A 21313-nucleotide genomic window follows, 5' to 3' on the forward strand; every position below is an offset into this window, starting at 1 on the left:
CTCTGTGCCTCTGGAACACAGTGCTGCTCCTGCCCAGCATTCCCAGGAGCGCTGGTCCCACCTGGGGCCTGCACGTCCAGTGGCTGCAGGTGGGAGCAGGGAAGGGACCCCTGGAACACCAGCTTGGGGCTGCAAGGGGCTTTGCCCGGTGCCAGCTCCTGGGATCAAGGAGCCGTGTTCTCCAACGTGAGTTTGGGGCTGGCAAAGGGGACACGGTGCCCAGGTGCGCGTCAGAGCAGGGCGGAGGCCCCGTGGGCTCAGTGCCACCCTCGCCCAGCTGTTGGGAAGATCCACCAGCCTTTGTCCCCTGGGATGAGCGCTTCCCGCTGATCTGGGCACGGGTGCCACCAGCCGCACCCGCCAGGCTGGCACTCCCCGGCCGAGGTGGCTGTGACCTGTGGGTGACAAACCCCAATCCTCCCGAAGGACAGGACAGCTCTGCCCAGCACAGGGTGCTGTGGGTGCTCCCCCCAGCACTCGCTGCATCCCAAAACCTGTGGGTCTGGGGGCTAGGCTGTGCCCTCACTCCAGTGCCCTGCAGAGCTGGGAAAGCCCTGGTAAATGGGGGCTCTGGGCAGGGCAGGGTGGGGTGCTGGCAGCCTCCTGCCACCACCTTCCTTCCATTCCCGTCCCTTCCCTCCCCCGGGGCCAACGCCGTGATTCAGCCTCTCGGTTTCAGTCCTCGCAGCCAATTTCCAAGCGCAGCGGGAAGGAGGAGGGAGGAGCGAGGGGCCACACGCTGCCCGATGCCTCGTGCCCAGGGCGGGCACAGGCCCGTCAGAACCAGCAGCAGCCCCCCACGGGCCCCCAAAACACCCTGATGCCAGCAGGAGGGAGGTCATTCCACCCTGCCACCCCCCACCTACGTTGGGGCACACAGGCCTGTCCCTCCCCCTCCGGCAGCACAACCCCACCCAGGAGCCTGTGGTGGAGTCACCTGTGGAAAGACTGGTACGGGTTTTTATTATTAAAAGTTCAGCACCAGTAAATATTTAAAAAAGGAGCAACTGTCCAAGTGGGAAAATATTAAATTAACAGAGCTTAAGGCTACAGAGGGCTGGTGTGGCGAAAATTCAAGGCACAGCAGGGCACGGGCACCAACAGCCCCCATGGTGCCACCCGGACGTGCCACACCAGCAGCCCCCTGTAGCACCGGGCCAGGATCCAAAGGGACCCGGGCTCAAGGGACTGGCAAATTGCCTGGGAGGCTGGAGGGACAGGAGCAGGAGCTCCAGGGAGAGGCAGGACTGGCTCCAGCAGCATCGTGCGTTGCTCCCGGAGCAAGGGGCGGCCCCCAAACCCCTCCAGACAACACAGGGGTCAATGCCTATGCACCATCCACAGATCCAGGGAAGGAGCTGAGGGATACAGCAAATCCCCATGCTGTGGGGCACCGCTGTTGGCCAGGGTTCCTGGGGACATCAGGGACAGGGGTGGCCTGGGGGGAGCTCCTGGGCAGGCAGGGAGGTTCAGGGGTGCTCCACCGACAGGAATTGGGCTGTGCCAGGGCAGCAGACATCCAGACAGCAAAGGCAGCCCCGCTGCAGGACCCCGGGCAGGGTGAGCCCTCCTCCACGAGCCTGAGTGTCCATGCAGTGACTGGCAGGAGCCTGAAGCCCAGTGTCCCTGGGATGGCATCACAGAGCCACCACCGTCCAGCTCTGTCAGGGCCAGGCGCCCTTTCACCTGGCTCATCACAGGATCTCTGCAAACAAGGAGGGTTCATTGGCACTGGGACATGGGCAGCAGGCCCCCCCCACACCCTGCAGCACAGCCCCCAGCCCTTGTGTCAGGAACCTTGGTCATCTTTGTCCCCCTTGGTCTTGGGCTCCTGCCACCACTCTGCGAAGAAGCCCTCCTCGTAGTCTCCTTCACCCTCGAACTCGCTGTCAGAGGGCAGGTCTGGAGCCTCCAGTCCTTCACCACCATCCACCTCCATCTGCAACGGGGGAGGGCAGGAGGAGGCAGGGGGGCTCATCTGCAGCCTCTGCTCCAGGGCTGGTTTGGGGGGGTCGGACACCCCCCACACCACCCAGCACCCCCGAGAGCATCTGCCCGCACCCCAGCATCGGGTACCTCGTCATCAGCCTGCAGGAACTGCCGGGCGAACTCCAGCATCTTCTTCTGGGCGGCCGTCTGGTTGTGGTACCTCACGGCTTCCTGGGCACGGCGGGGAGGAGAGGGGCTGCGTCAGCAGCCGGCACAGAGCTGGCACAGAGCCACGGGACAGGGGGCTGGGGGGGTCCTCACCGGCCGCGGCTCGAAGTCCTCCTCCCGCAGGCGCCAGCGCTCGCGGTGGAAGCGGTAGTAGACCAGGTTCTGCTGCATCACGGTGTCGCCCGGGTCGAAGAGCATGTAGCTGGAGACGCTGCGCACCGCGTCCTGCACGTCGTTCACTGCGGGGGGCACGGGGGTGACGCGGGGGTGACGCGGGGGTGACACCCTGCCCGGGGCCCGCAGCACCCACCCCGGGGTGTCCCGGGGCGCAGCCCCCTCCGCTCCCGCCGGCACTCACGCTTGTAGTAGGCGAACTGCAGGTAGTGGTACATGGTGGCCACAAACTTCTCCACGAAGTAGCCGCCCACGTTGGGGGTGAGCTCGGTCTCGCAGTCCACCTTGCACTGCAGCACGCTCACAAAGTGGTCTGGGGCGGGGGGGAGATGTCAGGCGCTGCACCCCTGAGCAACCCCCCCCCCCCCGCCCCCGGGGTCTGCCATCCCCCCTGCGCGCCCCAGTACCTGCGATGGCGGGGTAGAAGTCCTTGAACTCCTGCAGCTCGTAGGCGCCCTCGCAGCCGGCCAGGCAGTCCTCGTACGCCTTGTAGTACTCGGCCAGCGCCTGCTCCATGTCGGCCGCGCTGCTCCGGAAATCGCCGTTGTTGTACAGCTTCACCGAGCGCACGAATATCGGCTGCCAGGGGCCAAGCGGGCACCGCTTAGCGAGGGAGAGCCTCTTCCCTCAGGGTTTGGCAGGACCAGGCGCCGGGCCCTGGGGATCCCCTCTCCCGCCCCAGCCCCGTGCACTCCTCACCTCGTAGGGCTGAGCCTCCAGGTCAACCAGGTATTCATCCACATCCAGCATCGTCTTGTAGTAGTTCAGGTACCTCAAGGTCATCTCGTGCTTGGGGTTCTTCTGCAGGAAGGTGTGGGCAGCAGACACCGCTTTCTCGATCTTATTCGACTAAGGGAGGGAGGAAGAGCTGGTGCAGACCTGCTGCAGGGCAGCCTGGGCTGACGATGCAGCCAAGGTGGGCTCAGCACCCCAGCAGGGTGCAGGGCACAGGGACAGTCCCACACCCGCGGTGCCAGCCCTGAGCCCGTTCGTCCACTGGCAGTGGCGGGCAGACAGGATCTGGGAACATGGACATCACGGGTCACCTCCAGCCACACCGACCTGTGGTGGGCACGGGGACAGCTCGGCCCCTCATGGGCCCCCACATCCAGCTGGGAGTGATCCGCGTGGTGCAGGATGGATCCACGTGGTGTGGGTTTGATCCACACATCCGCTCTTCTCAGGCACTGCCACCAGCCCGGGCCAGCCCCTGCTGCTTTGTGGGCTCTCAGGTTGCAGCTTCAGGGGAGGGAGTTGGGGCGGGGAGGGGGGGGAGTTGAACGATCTGACCGTGAAGTGGGTTTGGGCCAGAGCAGCAAGAGGAAAAGGCATTAAGGATTGGGACAGGCTGTCCCTCAGCACTGCCAGGTGAGCGCTAAAACAGCACCCTCAGGGGCAGGCAGCCAGGGATGGGACCCCGACCAGGGGACTGCCCCCTGCCAGAGCCACTCTGGCCAGTGCAGGGTCACCCCGGGGCGATGCTTTATGAAACCTCCCTCCACAAAACCTCCCTCCACGTAACCTCCCTCCACATCTGCACTGTGGGGCCGAGCAAGTCCTTCTCCCTGAGGGAGCATCCAGACACGTGTCCCACTGCAATCACGGTGGCACTGGTCCGCCAGCTTGGGCCCCTCAGCTGGGGCAGCCCCTGTGCCCCCTCCCCAGGCAATGCTCTGCCTGGCCAGGGGGACCTTGGGGGACCAGGACAACACAAGGTGGGGTGGGGGGACACAACCACAGGGGCCCCCAATCCCGGGTGCACCCCTCACGTCCTGCCTGATGCGTCCCAGATGATGCTGACGTGCCACGGTGCAGGAGCAGGATGGAGGAGCTGGGGGAGGGTGGGATGCCAGATGGGGAGTGAAGGAAGGAGGGTGCAGGATGGGAAAGCACCTGAGAGCAGGGTGCAGGATAGGGGGGAGCAGGGTTCAGGGGGCGCAGGATGGGGGGGAGAGGGGTGCAGGGCGTGCAGGCTGATGGTGCAGGATGGGGGCACACGATGGGGATGCAGGATGTGGGTGTAGAAGAGGAGGTATAGGATGAGGGGCGCAGGTTGAAACACGGGAAGGGGTGACACGGGAAGGGGTGTGCCCAACCTGGGGCAGAGAAGAGAGTGAAGGATGGAGGGGCTAGATCACAGTGGGGCAGGATGGAGGCACAGAACCGCCCTCCCCCTCAACCCTCGCCCCCCGCCACTTGCGCCACCTCACCTTGAAGAGCGCGTAGTGCAGGTACTGGTAGGGCTGGCGGCGCTGGAAGTCGCGCAGGGTCTGCGCGGGGGGGTAGCGCAGCTGGAACACGGGCAGCTCTCGCTTGCAGGCGCGCAGGCAGCCGGCGCGGAGCAGCAGCCGCCCGAAGAGCCGCATCTCCCTCTCCCACTCCCACGCGGGGTCCCGCTCCGCGCGGGGCTCCTCGGCGGGGTCCCCCCACCCCGCGGGGGGCTCCCCGGCGCAGCGGCGGTGGCAATGCGCCTCGCTGTCCCGCAGCAGCCGGTGCAGCCGCAGACTCGCCTCCAGCCCCTGCGCGCTCTCCGCCCACTGCGCGTCCGCGTACTGAGCCAGCGCCCGCGCGTAGGCGCCTTGCAGGGGCTCCAGCGCGGCCGCGGGGAACCCGCGCACGCTGTACTGCTCGTACTGCGCCGCGCACAGCCCCGCCGCCAGCACCGGCAGCAGCAGCGCCCGCACCGGACCCGGCACCGGCACCGCGCCGCCCATCTCCGCCGCTCGCTGCCCGCGCAGCGTCCGCGCACCGCCCCGCGCAGCGCTGCACGCCGGGCCCCGCGCAGGGGGCGGGCGGTGCGGGTGGGCGGTGCGTGGAGGGCGCGCAGGGTCTTAGTGCGGCTCCGCCGGCGGCCCGGGGGGGGGGGGGAAAGGCGCGCAGGGGCTGCGCGGGGCGCGCGGGGGATGCGCGCAGCGCTCGGGATGGGGATGAGCAGCGCTGAGCACCGCGGAGCGAGATGAGCTGCGCGGGACCCCCCCCCCCAGGCCCGCGGTGCCCGGAGGTGGCCGCGCTGCCGGCCGATGCCAAGCCTGAGGCCACACGCCCTGCACTGTGCCAGATCGTGTCCCCAGGGCTGTCCCACGCCAGGCCTCGGCATGGCCACACTGGCCCCGGCCCAAGCCCAGTGCTTTGTCGCCGGCCGGACAGTGGTGCTGAGGGATGTCACAGCGCGGGGCAGGAGCCAGGACGCTGCTGAGGTTTCTCCCGTGGAGCAGAGGCTGTTGGCAGCGCCCAGCACCGCGTGTGGCTGGGGTGCCACCATCCCTGCCAGCGCTCACTGTCAGAGCCAGGCCCTGCCCTCTGGCAGGCCATGGGGAGAGCCCTGAGTCCTCCTGAGCTGCTCCAAGCAGTGCTGAGGTTGCTCAGCCCCGGTGTGGTGTGTTGGGGGGCTCAGAGCACCCTGGGGCCAGGGTGAGGGAACCAACACTGCTTTGCCGGGGCTTTTGCTTTCATCGGTAGTGCTGAGCCTCAGAGGAGATGGATTTGGGTTTGGGCTCACAGCCTGTTGCATTTCCCACCTGGCACTTGCTGAGGGCTCTTGCCAATGGTTTTGGGGGAGCAGGGATGTGTGGGCAACACCTCTGTGTGTGTTTGAGGCTGTGCTTGCCTGGTAAGGACTGCTAGAAGGAGAGTTTCACATTTTTAATTATTGCTGTTCAGTAAAGGCTCTGCCAGCAGCAGACACGTTATTAAAGCACTTAATTCCTTCCATTTACTCTCCCAAACTGCTGGGACTGAGCAGCAGCATCCTGGGCTGGGTGTGATGACCTGGCGGTGGCAGGAGAAGAAGGAAGAGGAAGAAGAGGAGGAGGAGGAAGAGAAGGAGGCGCGGCAGCGCTTGGACCTGGGGCCGGGCCTGCAGCCGCACAGACGCTCCCTAAAGGCTCAGTCAGCTTTTCCTTGGGAGGAGGAACTGCCCAGGCAAAAAAAAAAAAAAAAAAAAAAAAAGAAAAGAGAGAAAGTTAAAAAGAGAGAAAAAAAGAAAAGGGTAAAAATGAGGAGGGGGGGGCAAAAAGAAAAACAAAACAACAACAAAACAAACAAACACAGAAAAAAATAAGAGGAAAAACAAAAGAGGGGACAAAAATAACCCCTCCCGCCGTGGATCGTTCTCTGCCGCCGTGTCTGCTCCCGGCGCTGCGGGGGGAGCGCGGGGGGAGCGCGGCGGGGCCCGGACACGTCTACAGAAATTCCAAGAGGGCCGAGCTGGGCGGGCGCAGGGGAAGGGAAGGGAGGGAAAGCGAAGGGAAGGGGCGTCCCGGGCAGGGAAGGGGCGTCCCGGACCCCCCTTCTCCGCCTTCCCCCCGCCGGGCTCTTCCGCCGCCGCAGCCCCAGCGCCATGGCCATGGCCCCGGGCAGCTGCTGCCTCCTCCTCCTCCTCCTCCTCCTGGGCATCCTGGGGGCCCCGGCGCTGGGCAACCCCGGCCCCCTGGAAGACGTGGTGATAGACAGATACTACATCCCCAAAATCTGCCTGCGGGAGGCGCAGATGGGGGATTTCATTCGCTACCACTACAATGGGACCTTTAAAGATGGCAAAAAGTTTGACTCCAGGTATCGCCCGCGGCTCTGTGCCGGCTGCATGCGGGGGGCAGCTGCGGCGGGACCCTGCATGTCTCCCCCAGCCCCCAGCCCGCATCCCGGGGCGGGCAGGCAGCTGCGGGGACCCCGCATGCGTCCCCCAGCCCCGGGGCAGGGGCAGCCAGGCCAGGGCAGGCAGATGCCCGCTCCAGACAGTGCCCAGTCCCCCAGCTTTGACCCCAAGAAGGGCTTTTGGTGGGTGCTGGGGCGAGCACACGGACCCAGGGAGCCCTGTACACGTGTCAGCCTAGGGGGGGGCCCGGCCTGGCCTCAAGCAAACCCCCAAACCAGGCTGCAACCCCTTCCCCAGCCCCTGCCCGGGCTGCCCTGCCAGGTCCCTCAGCTCCCCCCAGCCCCTCGGGGAGCCCTGCACGCCCTCAGCTCCACAGTGCTGTGGGGGAGCCTGTCCCGGGCACCGGCAGGATTTGGCCCCAAGCAGGGCGTTTTGCACTCAGGAACATGTGTCTGCTTGTGCTGCACAGGCAGGAAAACGCTTAGAGCACTTTGAGACGTGGCAGCGGCGAAACCCTTCATTACCCCTGAGGCCTCGCTCCACTCAGTGTCCCTCGGCCCTGCATCGCTCCTGCTCTGCCCACCCTGGCTGGGAACTGAGCTTGGGGCAGCCCCTGGTTTGCAGCACAGCGGGCAGGGGGAGAACTGGGAACACAGAAACAAGGGGATTGAGGATTTAATCCCAGTTGCTTCTTGGAGTTTTTCAAGGTTTAAAAATAAAACCAAATTTGCAGTTTAAAATGAGGCCGGGACGTTGTCTTTCCTCCTTGCTGCACAAAGCTCCAATGTGCCATATGCAAAATGATTTGGAAGCAGCAGGAAAGCCTGGGAGCTGCCAGCCTCCTGCCCAGCTCTGTGGGTGAGACCTGGGGAAACAGTTGATGGGTTTTGGGGGTGCAGGATAAGCCTGGAGCCCTGATCAGTGCTGCAGGTGGCAGCTGCCCCCAAACAGTGCAGGACTGAGCCCGTCAGGATCCGTGTTTTTGAGCTCTGGGCTCTGCCTGCAGCACAGGGACTCGGGGGCTGTGGCGGGCTACCTGCACCTCAGGGAAGTGGCAGCCCTGTCCCCCAGCTGTGGGAGCTTCATCCTTTTTTGCACCTCTGACGGGCCTATCCCTTTGCCCCAGCTATGACCGAGGGGCCACAGTGGCCGGCGTGGTGGGCGTCGGGCGGCTGATCACGGGCATGGACCGGGGGCTGCAGGGCATGTGCGTGAACGAGCGGCGTCACCTCATCGTGCCGCCCCACCTGGGCTACGGCAGCATCGGCGTGGGTAAGGGGCCACGGCACGGGGGGATGGAGGGGGCAATCCCCCTGGGGCTGGTGTCAGCAGGGACAGGGCCCCGGTGCCCACCTGGCAGCTCCATGGCCAGGGAGGGCTTCAAAAAGGGACAGAGCCTGGGCTTGGTGCTGGTCTCACCTGCTCTGTCCTTGCTGCCGCCTCTGTAGCGGGGCTGATCCCCCCAGACGCCACCCTGTACTTCGATGTGGTCATGCTGGACATCTGGAACAAGAACGACAAGCTGCAGGTCACCACCGTGTCCAAACCCGAGCGCTGCAACCGCACGGTGGAGAACTCGGACTTCGTGCGGTACCACTACAATGGCACCCTGCTGGACGGGACCCCCTTCGACTCCAGGTACGGGGCACTGTGATGCCCCTGGCCTCAGGGCACTCCCTGCTCTGCTGGTGCAGCTCCATGGCTCCTAAACCAGCCTCCACTCTGGCTTGGGGTGCTGGTGTGGCCCTGGAGCCGTCCCCACCCTCATTTTCCCCCACCAGCTATAGCAAGGGCAGCACCTACGACACCTACGTGGGCACTGGGTGGCTGATCAAGGGCATGGACCAGGGGCTGCTGGGCATGTGTGCTGGGGAGAAGAGGAGCATCATCATCCCCCCGTTCCTGGCCTATGGGGAGAAGGGCTATGGTGAGCAAGGCCCCACCCCATCACACCAGCCCCTTCCCTCCCAGCCCTGTCCAGAGGCCCTGTGGTGCTGAGCCGTGCCCCCTCCCCAGGGACCGTGATCCCACCGCAGGCATCGCTGGTGTTCAGCGTGCTGCTGGTGGACTTCCACAACCCCAAGGACGGCGTCTTCCTGGAGCACCTGGAGGTGCCGGAGCCCTGCAAGCGCCGGGCTGTGACCGGGGACTTTGTGCGGTACCACTACAACGGGACCCTCATGGACGGGACGCTCTTCGACTCCAGGTGTGGGGAGAGCCCCCGATGTCCCCTCCTGCCCCACGGCTGCAAGGAGAGCCTGGAGAACTGGCAGGGAGGAGAGGGTGGTAACGGGCAAGAAATAGGCTAAAAAGGGTAACACCTGTTTGCTGCATCCCTAGGAAGAAGGTTTGCTCCTGCAGGAGTAGGAGAGGCTGGGAGAAGGGGTGCGGGTTGGGGTGCAGGGGTTGGGGGTTGGGGGTCTGATGGCACCGGGGGGGCTTCTCTTGCTGCAGCTACTCCCGCAATCAAACCTACAACACCTACATCGGGAAGGGCTACATCATCCCCGGCATGGATCAGGGCCTGCAGGGGGTCTGCGTGGGAGAGCAGCGGAGGGTGGTCATCCCCCCACACCTGGCCTACGGGGAGAACGGTGCAGGTAAACGTGCAGAGCCCGGGCTCCGAGGGACAGGCACATCACAGGACACGGGAAGAAGCAGGGACAGACTTTCCCCCGTCTCGCAGCACTCCGGCAGCTCTCTCAGCAGCTCTCCTCATCCTCCTCTTCCAGGGGACAAAATTCCTGGCTCAGCCGTGCTCATCTTCGATGTCCACGTCGTGGACTTCCACAACCCCGCGGACCCCGTGGAGATCGAGACCGTGTTCCGGCCCGAGGGCTGCAACGTCACCACCCGCGACCGGGACTTCGTGCGCTACCACTACAACTGCTCCCTGCTGGACGGCACCCGGCTCTTCTCCTCGTGCGTGCCCCGAGCTCGCCTGTCCTCCCCGGGGCTCAATCCTGGCTGGCGCTGAGCTGGGGGCGGGCGGGCACCGGGCAGCACCAGGAGCATCGGCCCTGGGGCAGCGGCGTGGGGCGACGGGGAGGAGGGTGCAAGGTTTGGGGATACAGTGGGGTGGATGTGGGAGTGACATGGAGAGTGGGGAACTTTATAGCATGCCAGGATGGAGGATGTGGGATTTTGGGGCACAGCAGGATGGAGGGGTTGGGATTTCAGGGTCCCTACTGGATCCAAGGAGATTTCTCACCTGTGCTGTCTTCTGTGTGCCTCCCGCAGCCACGACTACGAGAAACCCCAGGAAGTAACCCTGGGGGCCAACAAGGTGATTGAGGGGCTGAACAGTGGCCTCCTGGACATGTGTGTGGGGGAGAGGCGGGTGCTGATCATCCCCCCCCACCTGGGCCACGGGGAGAGCGGAGGTAGGGGAGTGGCGACCGAAGAGGGCCACACAAACTGGGGAGGGTTCAGCCCCCTCAGGGCCCTGTTCCCCCTCACCCTGCTGGGGCTGGGGTGTCAGGGCCGGGGGCTTTGCCGTGCTCCCCGCGGTGCTGGAGCCCTCGCTGTGCTTCCAGCCCGGGGGGTGCCCGGCAGCGCCGTGCTGCGCTTCGAGGTGGAGCTGATCTCCATGGAGGAGGGGGTTCCCGAGGGTTACCTCTTCATCTGGCACGGCGAGCCACCGGCCAACCTCTACGAGCAGATGGACCTCAACAAGGACGGGGGGATCCCCGCTGATGAGGTGAGCGGGCCCAGGGCGCCGAGGGACCCCAGGGCTGGTGCTCTGGTCCCTGCTGTCCTTGGCACGGGCTGTGGTCTCCCTGCCCTGCCCGGTGCCAGCTGTGCGGAGCCAAGCGGCATCTCTCCCCTCTCCAGTTCTCCACCTTCATCAAGACCCAGGTGGCAGAGGGGAAAGGCCGCCTCATGCCCAGCTCTGACCCCGAGAGAGTCATCGCCGACATGTTCCAGAACCAGGACCGCAACCAGGACGGGAAGATCACGCCCGAGGAGCTGAAGCTGAAGTCGGACGAGGACCAGGAGAAGATTCACGAGGAGCTCTGAGGAGCAGCCCATGCTGTTCCTGGAGACAGGACTCATCCTGGCCATGCCACGGCCGCTCTCCCATCCCGGGAATCTGCCCCTGCCCCTCCCCAGCCCTGCAGGAGGGGCAGATTTTGATTTTCCCCCTTTCTATTTAAGGGAGGGTATTTTGATGTGTTCCTCCTGGGCAGGAAAACGTAACCCCCAGCTAATAAACCCAGGCAAGAAGGTGTCCCCTCCCCGAACCCCTTCACCCTCCGCCAGTGACTGCAGGTCCTGCTCCAGCCCTCCTGCCCACCCCTGCTGCCCTGGGGGGCAGGAGGGATGTGGGGGGGCTTCCCCTCACCTCCACCCCAGCATTTTGTAGTTTAGGGTTTGGGGATGGGGTTTTTTTAAATTTCTGTAAAGAGAAGAATTAGAGAAGACTTTTGTCCCGGTCCCTGCTCTGTCCTCGCTGCCTCCTACCCGGGACAAGAAGCTGGAGGGGGCTCAGGTTCCCAGGGTGAAACCCCAATACCCCACAGGCATCTGCCATTCCAAGAGTCTGGGCCCCCCAAAACTGCAGGGATGAGACCTGGCAAACCCCTCACGAGCTGGGAGAAGGGCAACAGATCCCCTCTTCCTCCAGGCCCTCAGGGAGCAGCATCATCCCCTTCCACATCCTCCCCAGCCCTCACTGAGACAAATCAGCCCAATTTTGTTTCAATGCCTAAATGCAGGTCATGACCTCGGGGTGCTCAGGTTCTCCAGCCAGGACCAGCAGGGCTCCCAAAACCTCTGCACAGTCTGTCCTGCAGACAGGGACAGAAGAAATGCAGGAACCCAGCAGTGCAGGGGGCAGAGCAACCCCCTCAAACGGTGAATCTACCTTCCACCAAATAAAGAATTCCTCCTGGTTCCCAAGGAGTTTGCCTGAGTCACGTTACTTTGCCATGAAACGTTCCTGCATGTTTGGGGCAGCGGTGCAGGGACCAGCCTTGGCAGTGCCCAGGGGGGATTCCAGGCTCCAGCACCTGCTGGGTCCAGCAGGAGAAACCAAAATCCTCCCCTGGGATCCTCCAGAAAAAGCTGCTGGAGCTTCAGCTCCAGTGCCCAGGGAGAGCTAGGGGGCTCTGGTGGGATGGAGAGACCTGGAGCTGGGGAGCAGAGCAGCTCCAGCCCCTTGGTACAAACCACCTGTGGCCCAGTTTTAGCCAACAACATCTTTATTCCAACATGGAGAAGAGAGTCAGCACTTCCCAAAGTCCCACATAACCAGAGGGGAGACAGAAACAACAAGGGTTTTTCCTTTTGCTGCTCTGAGAGCCCAGGATCAGCCTAGGATCGGCCCAGAAGTTTAGGACAGAAACACAGACAGATAAAACGTTCCTTAAAACCCAAAATGCTGCTGCTGGCCTCTCCTCTCCCACCCCACCCAAACCCCAGCCCCATCTCTGGCAGACAAACTTACTTCTGGGTTTGGGCGGCAGCAGCAGCAGCCGAGTCCTGGGGCCTTCAGGGATGGCTTGAGAAGCTTTTTGTCCGTAATAAGAGTTGTACCGGTGCAAGAGGGATGGGGTGGGACCCGAGGCTGGGGAGCTGCAGCTTTCCATGGGGGATGTGGGGCTGGGCAATGCGACGCCTGGCAGGGCCACACCAGCCCAGTGGTGTCACTGGGGCTCAGAAACAGGAAAACTGGACACGAGAGATTTGTTTTCCTAGTGAGGAACATAGTGACTCTAAAACTTCATCTAAGCCAGGACTGTCCTCAGCCCACAGCAAACCATCTCCACTCCACACTCCGCTGCTGAAGCAGGTGCAGAACGTCTCTTCCTGAAACACGGGACGGTTTGTTGTGGCCTTGGGAGGTAGAGAGTATGAATTCCTAGTAGAATGAAGTCCAAGTGGGATGAAGTCAGTCCAAGAGGGATGCAGCAGAGCCAGGCAGTTGGGGTAAAGGGAATGGAGAAGATTCCTCCATCTCATTTCTCCCGCTCCAGGGCCGAGGGCATTAGTGAGGTCAGGATGGAGCCCAGCCAGTACCAGCAGATCCCCTCCAGCTGTGTCCCAGGATGTTCCCTGCCCAGTGCCTGCTGTGGGGCCGGAGCTGGGACGCCTCTTCCCAGCTCATGTCTCAGTAAGGATGTACCGGAGAATCCCGTTGGCCACGTCCAGCGTCTCGTCACTCTCCAGCACGATGTCATAGGCTTCCAGGTACTTCCCCCTCCGCTCCTCCACCTACAGCACAGGACAGGGTGGGGAGGGGGAGAAGACTGTGAACACCAACAGCTGAGGGTGGAGATACTGCACCCACAGCCCCCTGTACAGGAAAGGGGATCAATAACCACACTGACAATGCCCCAGGCGCAGCAGGAGCTCAGTACTCCCCCCCTCCACATCACTGCCCCTCCCTGATGCCCCAAAGCTTGGCACCTGGGGAAGGCTGGCAGGGAAACACAGCACCGCTCCTCACACCCACCTTGTCATTGAGAAAGCCAATCTTGAGGATGTTCTCCACTCTGGGAATGCCGTCTGCCATCGTCAGGTCGCCCATGGAGTCCCCGAGCAGGATGATGTTCGTCCTCGTGCTCAGCTGCTGGAAGTACTCCGTGCCCTGCAGCACGGTGTTGTTCTTGTTGCAGGTGTGGATGAGGGGTCCCTTGAAGCGCGTGAGGACTCCCTGAGCACACAGGACAGACAGACAGCTCTTAACCTGCCAGTGGAGCTGTTGATTGTGTCCCAGCCTTCAGGCCCAGCCCACACCTCTCCCCTCACCACACCAGCGTGGTGCAGAAACTCACGTCATCATCAAATTCCATGTAGTTGGACACCACGTTGACGTTGGAGTAGAAGACGCTGGCCTGGCGGATAATCTCCTCGAGGACGTCACCGACGCCAGCAGAGAAGATGAACAGGGGGACACTGTTCTTGTGCAGCCGGTCAAAGAATTCCTTGTAGCCATCCCTAGAGCAGGGGTGTTCCATTGAAAAGGGGCTGTGTTACCAGCTCCCAGCACGGTGCCCGGTGTTGCGGGCTCAGCTCCCGCTTCTGCCCAGCACTTCCCAAACAGGAACACGCAGGTGAGCTCTGCAAACAGCACGAGCTCCCCGTGGCACCAGCATTCCTGTGGCTTTCCCCGTGCAGAACCCCGGAGGGCCCTGGGCGCAGCGGTCAGGCAGGTGCTCATGGAAACACGGAGCGCTCCAGCCCTTTGCCCAGCACCTCCTGATCACACCCCCTGCTCAGCGGGGGCACAGGGCACTGCCAGGAACCACGTGGGAGATGTGCAACAGGTCAGAGTGGCTGGGAGGACGACCAGGCCAACCTGTGACAGCCTCAGTCTGCCGGCACGCAGTTCCACGCAGAAGGGGAACTCGGGCTCATGAAAACCCAGACACACGGTGCCATCTCCTCCCTGAGCCTGGGAGCCCGGTCAAAAACCCAGCTCCCTGAGCCAGCCTTAGGGCCACAGCAGCAAATTCTAGTGTGAAGTTTTTGTGCTGTGGGTGAAATGCGCTGGTGAGCCAAGGGCCTGGATAAGGCCCAGCTGTTCCAGTGCAGAGAAAAAAAATCTCTGCTGAAGGCGAGGAGCTGCCCCTGCATCCCACCCTGCACATGGGAGAGCCATGCCCAGTGCTGGCCCCTTGGCTGCTCCTCGCCAAGGCCCCCAAGGGAGGGGGAAGCAGTTTCTTAGCTTGAACGGAGCAACCTGCAGCCAGGGAGTGAGCTCAGGGCGCAGCTCATGGCTCTGACTTGGCTAGAGCTCAGCCCCAGGGAGGGAGAGAGGGAGGTAGCAGAGTGTGGAGACAGCAGAGAGACCTGGCTGCACAGGCAGGAGGGAAGGGCCGAGGGCAGCCAAGCCCCATGTCTGTACCTCAGCATCGCTTCCGACTCTCTGACGACCTGGGCTATGTCATCTTTGCGGATCTTCTGCTGCACCAGCAGCTCGTGGGCCCTGGTCCACCTGGGGAAAGGCAGCAGTGAGCTCTGGGGCAGAGGGCCTTGGCAGTAAGAAGCACAACTAAATCCCCTGGGATGGCCAAAAAGCCCAGGGACAGCTCAAGCCTTGTGTCCTGCAGCCCTTAGGGATGAGAGGTTGTCAGGACAAGGTCAAGATCATCACACACAGCACTCACCACTCTATCATGAGGGGACATTTCTCTTCCTGGGTCCGGTTGGGATCAATTTCAATGGGATAGTAATAGTGCAGCAGATCCTTCAGCTGGAGCGTCATTCAGAGGGAAAACAAGAACAGAGTGAACATCAGGTCTAAACAGACTGTAAGCAACAAAACCAGCATTTCTGAAGTCCTCCAAAGCATCACACTTCCTAAACACAACCAAACTGTGTCACTGAACAGCCTCCCTCCGAGCACACCTGGAGGTCTTGGCAGCCTGGCTGACCCTCATCCCACTGCAGGTCCAGACACCCCTCCCCTTCCTCCTCTTTTGGAGCTGAGACACCCACAGCTGTACATGCAAATTGAATTTCCCTTTTGAACTTCTCCTCTGTCTCTGATGGCTGAAATTCAGCCTGGGCACTTCCCCCTCCAGCCTGGCAGCCAGCACAGCCAGGAGAGCTGCCACGCCTGCCAGTGTGACCTCTCACAGACGGGTGACAGTGTGTCCTACACACAGCACCCACCTTCTTCCTGCCATCCTCGCTGACAGCACGGCTGGTTTCGAGGATATCTGCAAGGACAGTACAACAACAGTGGCACAGAGATATTAAAAGACTCTCTAACAGCAGCTGTCCTGCATCTCAGTGCCGTCTCCTCCCAAAATGAGGAGTCCCAACAGCTGCCGAGTGCAGGGCCTGGCTCTGCCAGAAGAGTGGGATGGAGATGGACAGCCCAGGACACAGCTCCTGAAATGGGGGGTGGGTGACCAGGACCAGGCAGCGAGGCCCAGAGATGCATGAGGGAGGACAGGACGGAGCGGTCAGGTTTGCCAGAGGAGGGGACAGAGGATGGCAGGAACCACAGTGATGGAAAACACAGATGCAGGAACCAAACAGGATTAAGTGACAGTAAAAACAGCAGCTTCCACTCACTGTACGATGTGGGGCAGCGCCTGCCGTTGCACCCAAACCTGCTCAGCGTCATGTCAAAGTCAGAAACGACCTGGAAGAGGGGGGAAAACCCCATCTGTGTGTGCCCCAGCGCACTCTGCCCCAGCCAGAGCGAACCCAAGGTGCCGCCAGGGCGCACACCGGCAGCGACAGGGGCAGACGGTGTCCTCACCCTCCCACCCCGGAGCTATCAGCAGCAGCGAATGGCTCCCTCCAGCCTGGGCGGAGGAGGGGTTCGGGGACTGGCGCACGGTTATGGCTTCATAACGGGAAGCCAAAAGAACCGTCCGGGGAGAGCCACCAGCCCCGTCCTCCCTCTCCTCCGGGGCTTCTCCCCCCTCCGCCTGCACACCGCGCCGCAGCTGCTTCCTGGCGGGGCTGGGAGGGTGAGGAAGGGGCAGCTGAGACACGGACCGAGCCCCGCCGGGGCCAGTAGCTGCAGCTTGTCCGCCCCCTGCTCCCGGAGGGACCGGATGATGCCCCGCACACGCTCGGGCTGCAGGATCCGGACCGTGGCTTTCTCCAGCTCGGGCACCTGCGGGCGGAGCAGAGAACCCCGCTCGGTGCCGCCCTGGGGGCACCGAGACCTTCCCCCCGCCCAGCCCCGGGGCCGCCGCTGCCCCAGCCCGGGCTCCCGGGCCGCGGTGCCCGCTCACCATCGCTCCGGCTCCCGCTCCGCTGCCGCCGGGCCGGGCCGGGCCGCGCAGCCGCTGGGAGGGGCCGGGGGTTGGGGCGGGACCGGAACGCGGCCGCGGGGCCCGGCGGTGCTCGGGACTGGGGGGTGTTTGGGGGATGTTTGGGGGGTGTTGGGGCTCGGGGGGTGTTCGGGCTCGGGGGGTGCTCACGGGGTGCTCTGGGGCGGTGGGGCGGGGGGGACCCCAGCGCTCCGGCTGCGCCCCCGCCCGGGGCCCGCAGCAGCGCGGGGCGGGACCGGCGGTTTCGTTTCTACCGCGACGAGCGGGGAAGGCGAAACAGAAAGGGAAGATTCCAATAAAAAAAGCCGCCGGCGTGGCCGTTCGTGCCCGCGGGCTGCCCGGCACTGGATCGCTCCGCAGCGCCGGGGACACGGGGTCGCGGAACCCTCCCTATGCGGGAAATTCCCGCAGAGAACCGTCCCCCAGGACTGCCAAAGCCACCCACTAAGCCGTGTCCCCAAGAGCCACACGGCTTTAAAACCCTACAGGGATGAGGACGCCACCACTGCTTTGCTGGGCAGCTGTGCCAGGGGTGGACAGCCCTTTTGGGGAAAAAAAAGTTTCCCAATATCCAACCTAAAGCTCCCCTGGCACAACTTGAGTGACAAGTCAGGGACAGCGCGTGTGTGACTTCAGCACTGACAGGAGTTGGGCTCTGTCACCACCTCCGGGGTGAGGTGGCACAAGGCACTTCAGCAGCAGTCGGTGCCCACCTTTGGGAACTTTAACACTCTGGGAAAATAATATTTATTATTATTTATTATTGTTATTATGCGGGGGGATCACACAGACGGTTTTGCTCCAAGCAACCATCAAACATGGTGCAGACCAGGGGTCCGGGATAACCTGGGCTGAGGGGAAGTGAAGGCTGGGGGCAACCAGGGAATGTTAGGCCTGGGTCACCCCTGTGGTTGTGACATCATCACGGGGCACAATCCAGAGCCAGCGAGTGGCTTCAGCGCTGGATGTTTGCGGGCAACACCAGAGTGCTCCACGCGCGTCAGCGAGGTCCACTGCCTCTGACTCCAACGTGGGGGATAGCTCAGCACCCACCAGACAGTCATCCTCCAGCATGGAGAGGAAGATGAGCGAAAGGAATTGCAGCATCTCCAACGAGCTCCGCCTGGAAGGGAGATTCTGTGATGTGATCATAAGCGTGGATGGGGTGGAATTCAAGGCTCACAAGCTCATCCTCTCTTGTTGCAGTGTCTACTTCAGGTAGTAATGGAAACACAAGGATTTATTTACAAGGGCCTGGAGTGACAGGACAAGGGGGAATGGCCTCACACTGACAGAGGTTTATATTAGATATTTGGAAAAAAATTCCTCCCTGTAAGGGTGGTGAGGCCCTAGGACAGGTTGCCCACAGAAGCCGTGGCTGCCCCATCCCTGGAAGTGTCCAAGGCCAGGTTGGATGGGGCTTGGAGCAACCTGGGCTAGTGGAAGGTGTCCCTACCCATGGCAGGGGGTTAGAATGGGATAATCTTTAAGGTCCCCTCCAACCCAGGCCATTTTGTGATTTTATGATTCCTGTGAAAGCATGGAGGCAGCTCGCCCTGGTGCTCCCTGTCCCCAGCCAGAGGCTGTATCTCCTTTTTCAAACAACAAGCAAGTAAAACATTAATTAATAAACCACCGGGCCTCCCAGCAGGGCTCCTGCCAGTGCCTAAACTGGTGCCCTGGGAGTTCAGGAAACATAGGGGACCCAGGGACAGGATTTAATGCAGCAATGCCGTGTTTTCAGGACTCTGTTCACCAACTGGGACAGCGCAGACAAGATGGTCTATCAAATCCCTGGTGTTTCAGCTGAAATGATGGGTCTCATCATCAATTACGCCTACACCGGGACAGTACCGATCACGGAGGACAACGTTGAGAATTTGCTGGCTGCAGCAGACCAGTTCAATGTCATGGGCATCGTCAACCTGTGCTGCGAGTTCCTCAGTTCCAGGCTGTGCTTTGAGAACTGCATTGGCATCTGCAGGCTCACCGACTACTACCACTGCCCCGACCTGCGCGCAGCCGCCTGCGTGTACATCCTGCATCACTTCGAGGAGGTGTCCCAGGTGTCTGAGGAGTTCCTAGACCTCTCTGCTGAGGAGCTGGCACACATCATCGAGAAGGACGAGCTCAACGTGAAGCGAGAAGAAGCCGTGTTCGAGGCTGTGCTGAGGTGGATCGCTCACGATCCGCAGAGCAGGAGGCACTACATCGCCTGCTTGCTGGGCAAGGTGGGTGCAGCACAGCTTTGGAGCTGTCCCCAAAAGGCTGCCGAGGGGGAAACCACCAGCGTTCAGCGTTCTAACCTCCTCCTTGCATGTTCCAGGTTCGACTGGCACTCCTACAGTCCGACTACTTCATGAACAACGTCAAAGCTCACGAGTACGTGAAGGACAACGCCGAGTGCAAAGATCTCATCATCAGTGCCCTGTCGGAAATCTACGACCTGAACTCGTACGGCCAGAGCTCCTCGGCCAACGCCAACCCACTCACCCGGCCGCGCCTGCCCTACGCCATCCTCTTTGCCATCGGGGGCTGGAGCGGGGGCGGCGCCACCAGCGCCATCGAGACCTACGACGGCCGCACCGACAAGTGGCTGAACATCCCCTGGGAGCAAGAGAGCCCCGTCGCCTACCACGGTTCGGCGTATCTGAAGGGCCACGTCTACGTCATCGGCGGGTTCGATGGCACAGACTATTTCAACATCGTCAAGCGGTTCGACCCGCTCCAGAAGACGTGGCAGCAGGTGGCACCCATGCACTCGCGGCGCTGCTACGTCAGCGTCACCGTCGTGGACAACTTCATCTACGCCATGGGAGGGTTTGACGGGTACATCCGGCTCAACACGGCGGAGCGCTACGACCCGGACACCAACCAGTGGACCCTGATCGCCCCCATGCACGAGCAGAGGAGCGACGCCAACGCCACCACGCTGAACGGAAAGGTAAACGGGGCTGGGGGAGGGTGGAGAGTTGCAACGTGAGGATAGCTCACATCAACCTTCACTGAATTTGAAACAGTGCATTAAATCCTGGAGGTACAGATATGCAACAGCACCTACCTGCTGTGGCAGAGATGTGACCAGGAGTGTGAAGACTCTTCTGGAGCTGCTGCCTCCCAACAGCCCACCCGGTGCCCGGCAGCCCTTTTCCTGGCCAAAGATGCAGTACCAGGCCTGTCTGCTTCATGCAGCTTGGGAAATTAAGGATCTAAATCCTGCTGGCTTCAACTCCCTGCAGTGCTGCTACTCCAAAGCCAGGATGACGTTCTCATTCCCCTCCTAAAACAAAGACACGCCAAAAATCCAGCCACACCATTCGTTTTCTCTCCAACAGATTTTTCTCTCTAAATGTCCCCCTCACACTTTCCTCTCTCTCCTGTCCCCAGGTGTACATCTGTGGTGGGTTTGATGGCGATCAGTGCCTGAGCTCAGCTGAAGTGTTCGACCCCGCCACAAACCAGTGGTCCCTGATCGCCCCGATGAGCAGCAGGAGGAGCGGGGTTGGGGTGATGGCGTACGGGAACCAGGTGTACGCGGTAAGGGCCAACACCACCCAGCCCCGCAGCTCCCACACCAGGCTGGCCCTGTGTTTATGTGAGGTTTGGGGAAGTCAGAGCCAGAACAGGTGACGGACTTGCCAAGAACGTTATCACCCATCACACGCTTTTTTGGTAAGAAAAAAGATGCGGGCAATGTTTAAAGCAGCTGCAGCAAACAAATTATTTTCTGCCACTGCCAACAGCATCAGCAGCACAGAGCAGGGCTCGGGCCTGTTCATTCATTGTTTATCTTCTCCTTGGACTGCATCCACCCCCTGGAGAACTGTCAAATCTGACAGTTGCACAAAGTGCCCTGGGAAGCTCCCGAGGGAACAGACTGCAATAAGCAAGTGCTGTGTCCTGAAATCCTGTGCTCTCCGCCATGCTCAGACCACCGCCAGGGAGGCAGGAGCAGCTCCCATCTCACTGGTGCGTGACAGGATCTGCCTGAGGGGAAGGCCCCCTTTCAGCTCTGTCCCTTTGGCATTCGCAGGTCGGAGGGTTTGATGGGAACAGCCGGCTCCAGAGCGTGGAAGCGTATAACCCCGTCGCCAACGCCTGGCACGCCGTGCCCTCCATGCTAAACCCACGCAGCAACTTCGGCATCGAGGTGATGGACGGGCTGCTGTTCGTGGTCGGGGGCTTTAACGGGTTCAGCACCACCGTGGCTGCCGAGTGCTACGAGGAGGACACCAACGAGTGGTACGACGCCCACAGCATGGGCATCACCCGCAGCGCCGTCAGCTGCTGCGTGGTGCCAGGGCTCTCCAACGTCATGGAGTACATCGCCAGGCAGCACTACTACCGGCACAACACCTCCATGGACATCTTGTTCAGCACTTCGACTCGGAGCTCGCCGTTGTAAATAGTTCCCCTTAGCTAAGTCTCGTGATTGGCCATCACTGGATGCTCCTGTAAATAGTCCTGCTTAGCTAATAAAAGTCTTCTGAGCATCCCCACCAATGGATGCCTGTGTAAATAGTTCTCTTTTAGCTAATAAAATCTCCAGTGTGGGAAGGGGAGCATGTTCTCTTGTTCCAAAATAGAAACAACGGCTACAGGCCAAAAGAATCATTAGGATTTAAAGCTTTCACTCTATGGCACC

At 61.9% G+C, this 21313-nt stretch overlaps 4 protein-coding genes across 4 annotated transcripts; 2 read left to right on the forward strand and 2 right to left on the reverse strand.

The window, feature by feature from the left end:
• Positions 1-1012: 1012 nt before the first annotated feature.
• P3H4 (prolyl 3-hydroxylase family member 4 (non-enzymatic)) lies at positions 1013-5045 on the reverse strand. Its single transcript, XM_027895997.1, has 8 exons — positions 4542-5045; positions 3031-3180; positions 2739-2910; positions 2516-2644; positions 2251-2396; positions 2077-2160; positions 1798-1939; positions 1013-1705 (listed from the first exon to the last, which is right to left on the reverse strand). The coding sequence occupies exons 1-8, from the start codon at positions 5043-5045 to the stop codon at positions 1695-1697; spliced, it is 1338 nt and encodes a 445-aa protein (XP_027751798.1). The 3' UTR covers positions 1013-1694.
• A 1625-nt stretch (positions 5046-6670) lies between these two features.
• FKBP10 (FKBP prolyl isomerase 10) lies at positions 6671-11952 on the forward strand. Its single transcript, XM_027896040.1, has 10 exons — positions 6671-6885; positions 8052-8197; positions 8374-8563; positions 8707-8852; positions 8942-9131; positions 9380-9525; positions 9658-9847; positions 10166-10308; positions 10462-10625; positions 10760-11952. Exons 1-10 carry the CDS (start codon positions 6671-6673, stop codon positions 10943-10945), a joined length of 1716 nt encoding a protein of 571 aa, XP_027751841.1. The 3' UTR covers positions 10946-11952.
• Positions 11953-12111: 159 nt separating this feature from the next.
• Positions 12112-16682, reverse strand: NT5C3B (5'-nucleotidase, cytosolic IIIB). Its single transcript, XM_027896044.1, has 9 exons — positions 16630-16682; positions 16413-16508; positions 15956-16028; positions 15548-15594; positions 15040-15125; positions 14778-14867; positions 13705-13867; positions 13383-13583; positions 12112-13141 (listed from the first exon to the last, which is right to left on the reverse strand). The coding sequence occupies exons 1-9, from the start codon at positions 16630-16632 to the stop codon at positions 13031-13033; spliced, it is 870 nt and encodes a 289-aa protein (XP_027751845.1). The 5' UTR covers positions 16633-16682; the 3' UTR covers positions 12112-13030.
• Positions 16683-17740: 1058 nt separating this feature from the next.
• Positions 17741-21165, forward strand: KLHL10 (kelch like family member 10). The gene is made up of 5 exons (XM_027896039.1): positions 17741-17886; positions 18413-18899; positions 18995-19612; positions 20056-20205; positions 20702-21165. Exons 1-5 carry the CDS (start codon positions 17741-17743, stop codon positions 21071-21073), a joined length of 1773 nt encoding a protein of 590 aa, XP_027751840.1. The 3' UTR covers positions 21074-21165.
• Positions 21166-21313: the final 148 nt, after the last annotated feature.

This window comes from Empidonax traillii, unplaced genomic scaffold (genome assembly GCF_003031625.1).
Source record: "Empidonax traillii isolate 1590-97213 ecotype Southwest subspecies unplaced genomic scaffold, ASM303162v1 scaffold476:size613836, whole genome shotgun sequence".
Lineage (NCBI taxonomy): Eukaryota > Metazoa > Chordata > Aves > Passeriformes > Tyrannidae > Empidonax > Empidonax traillii.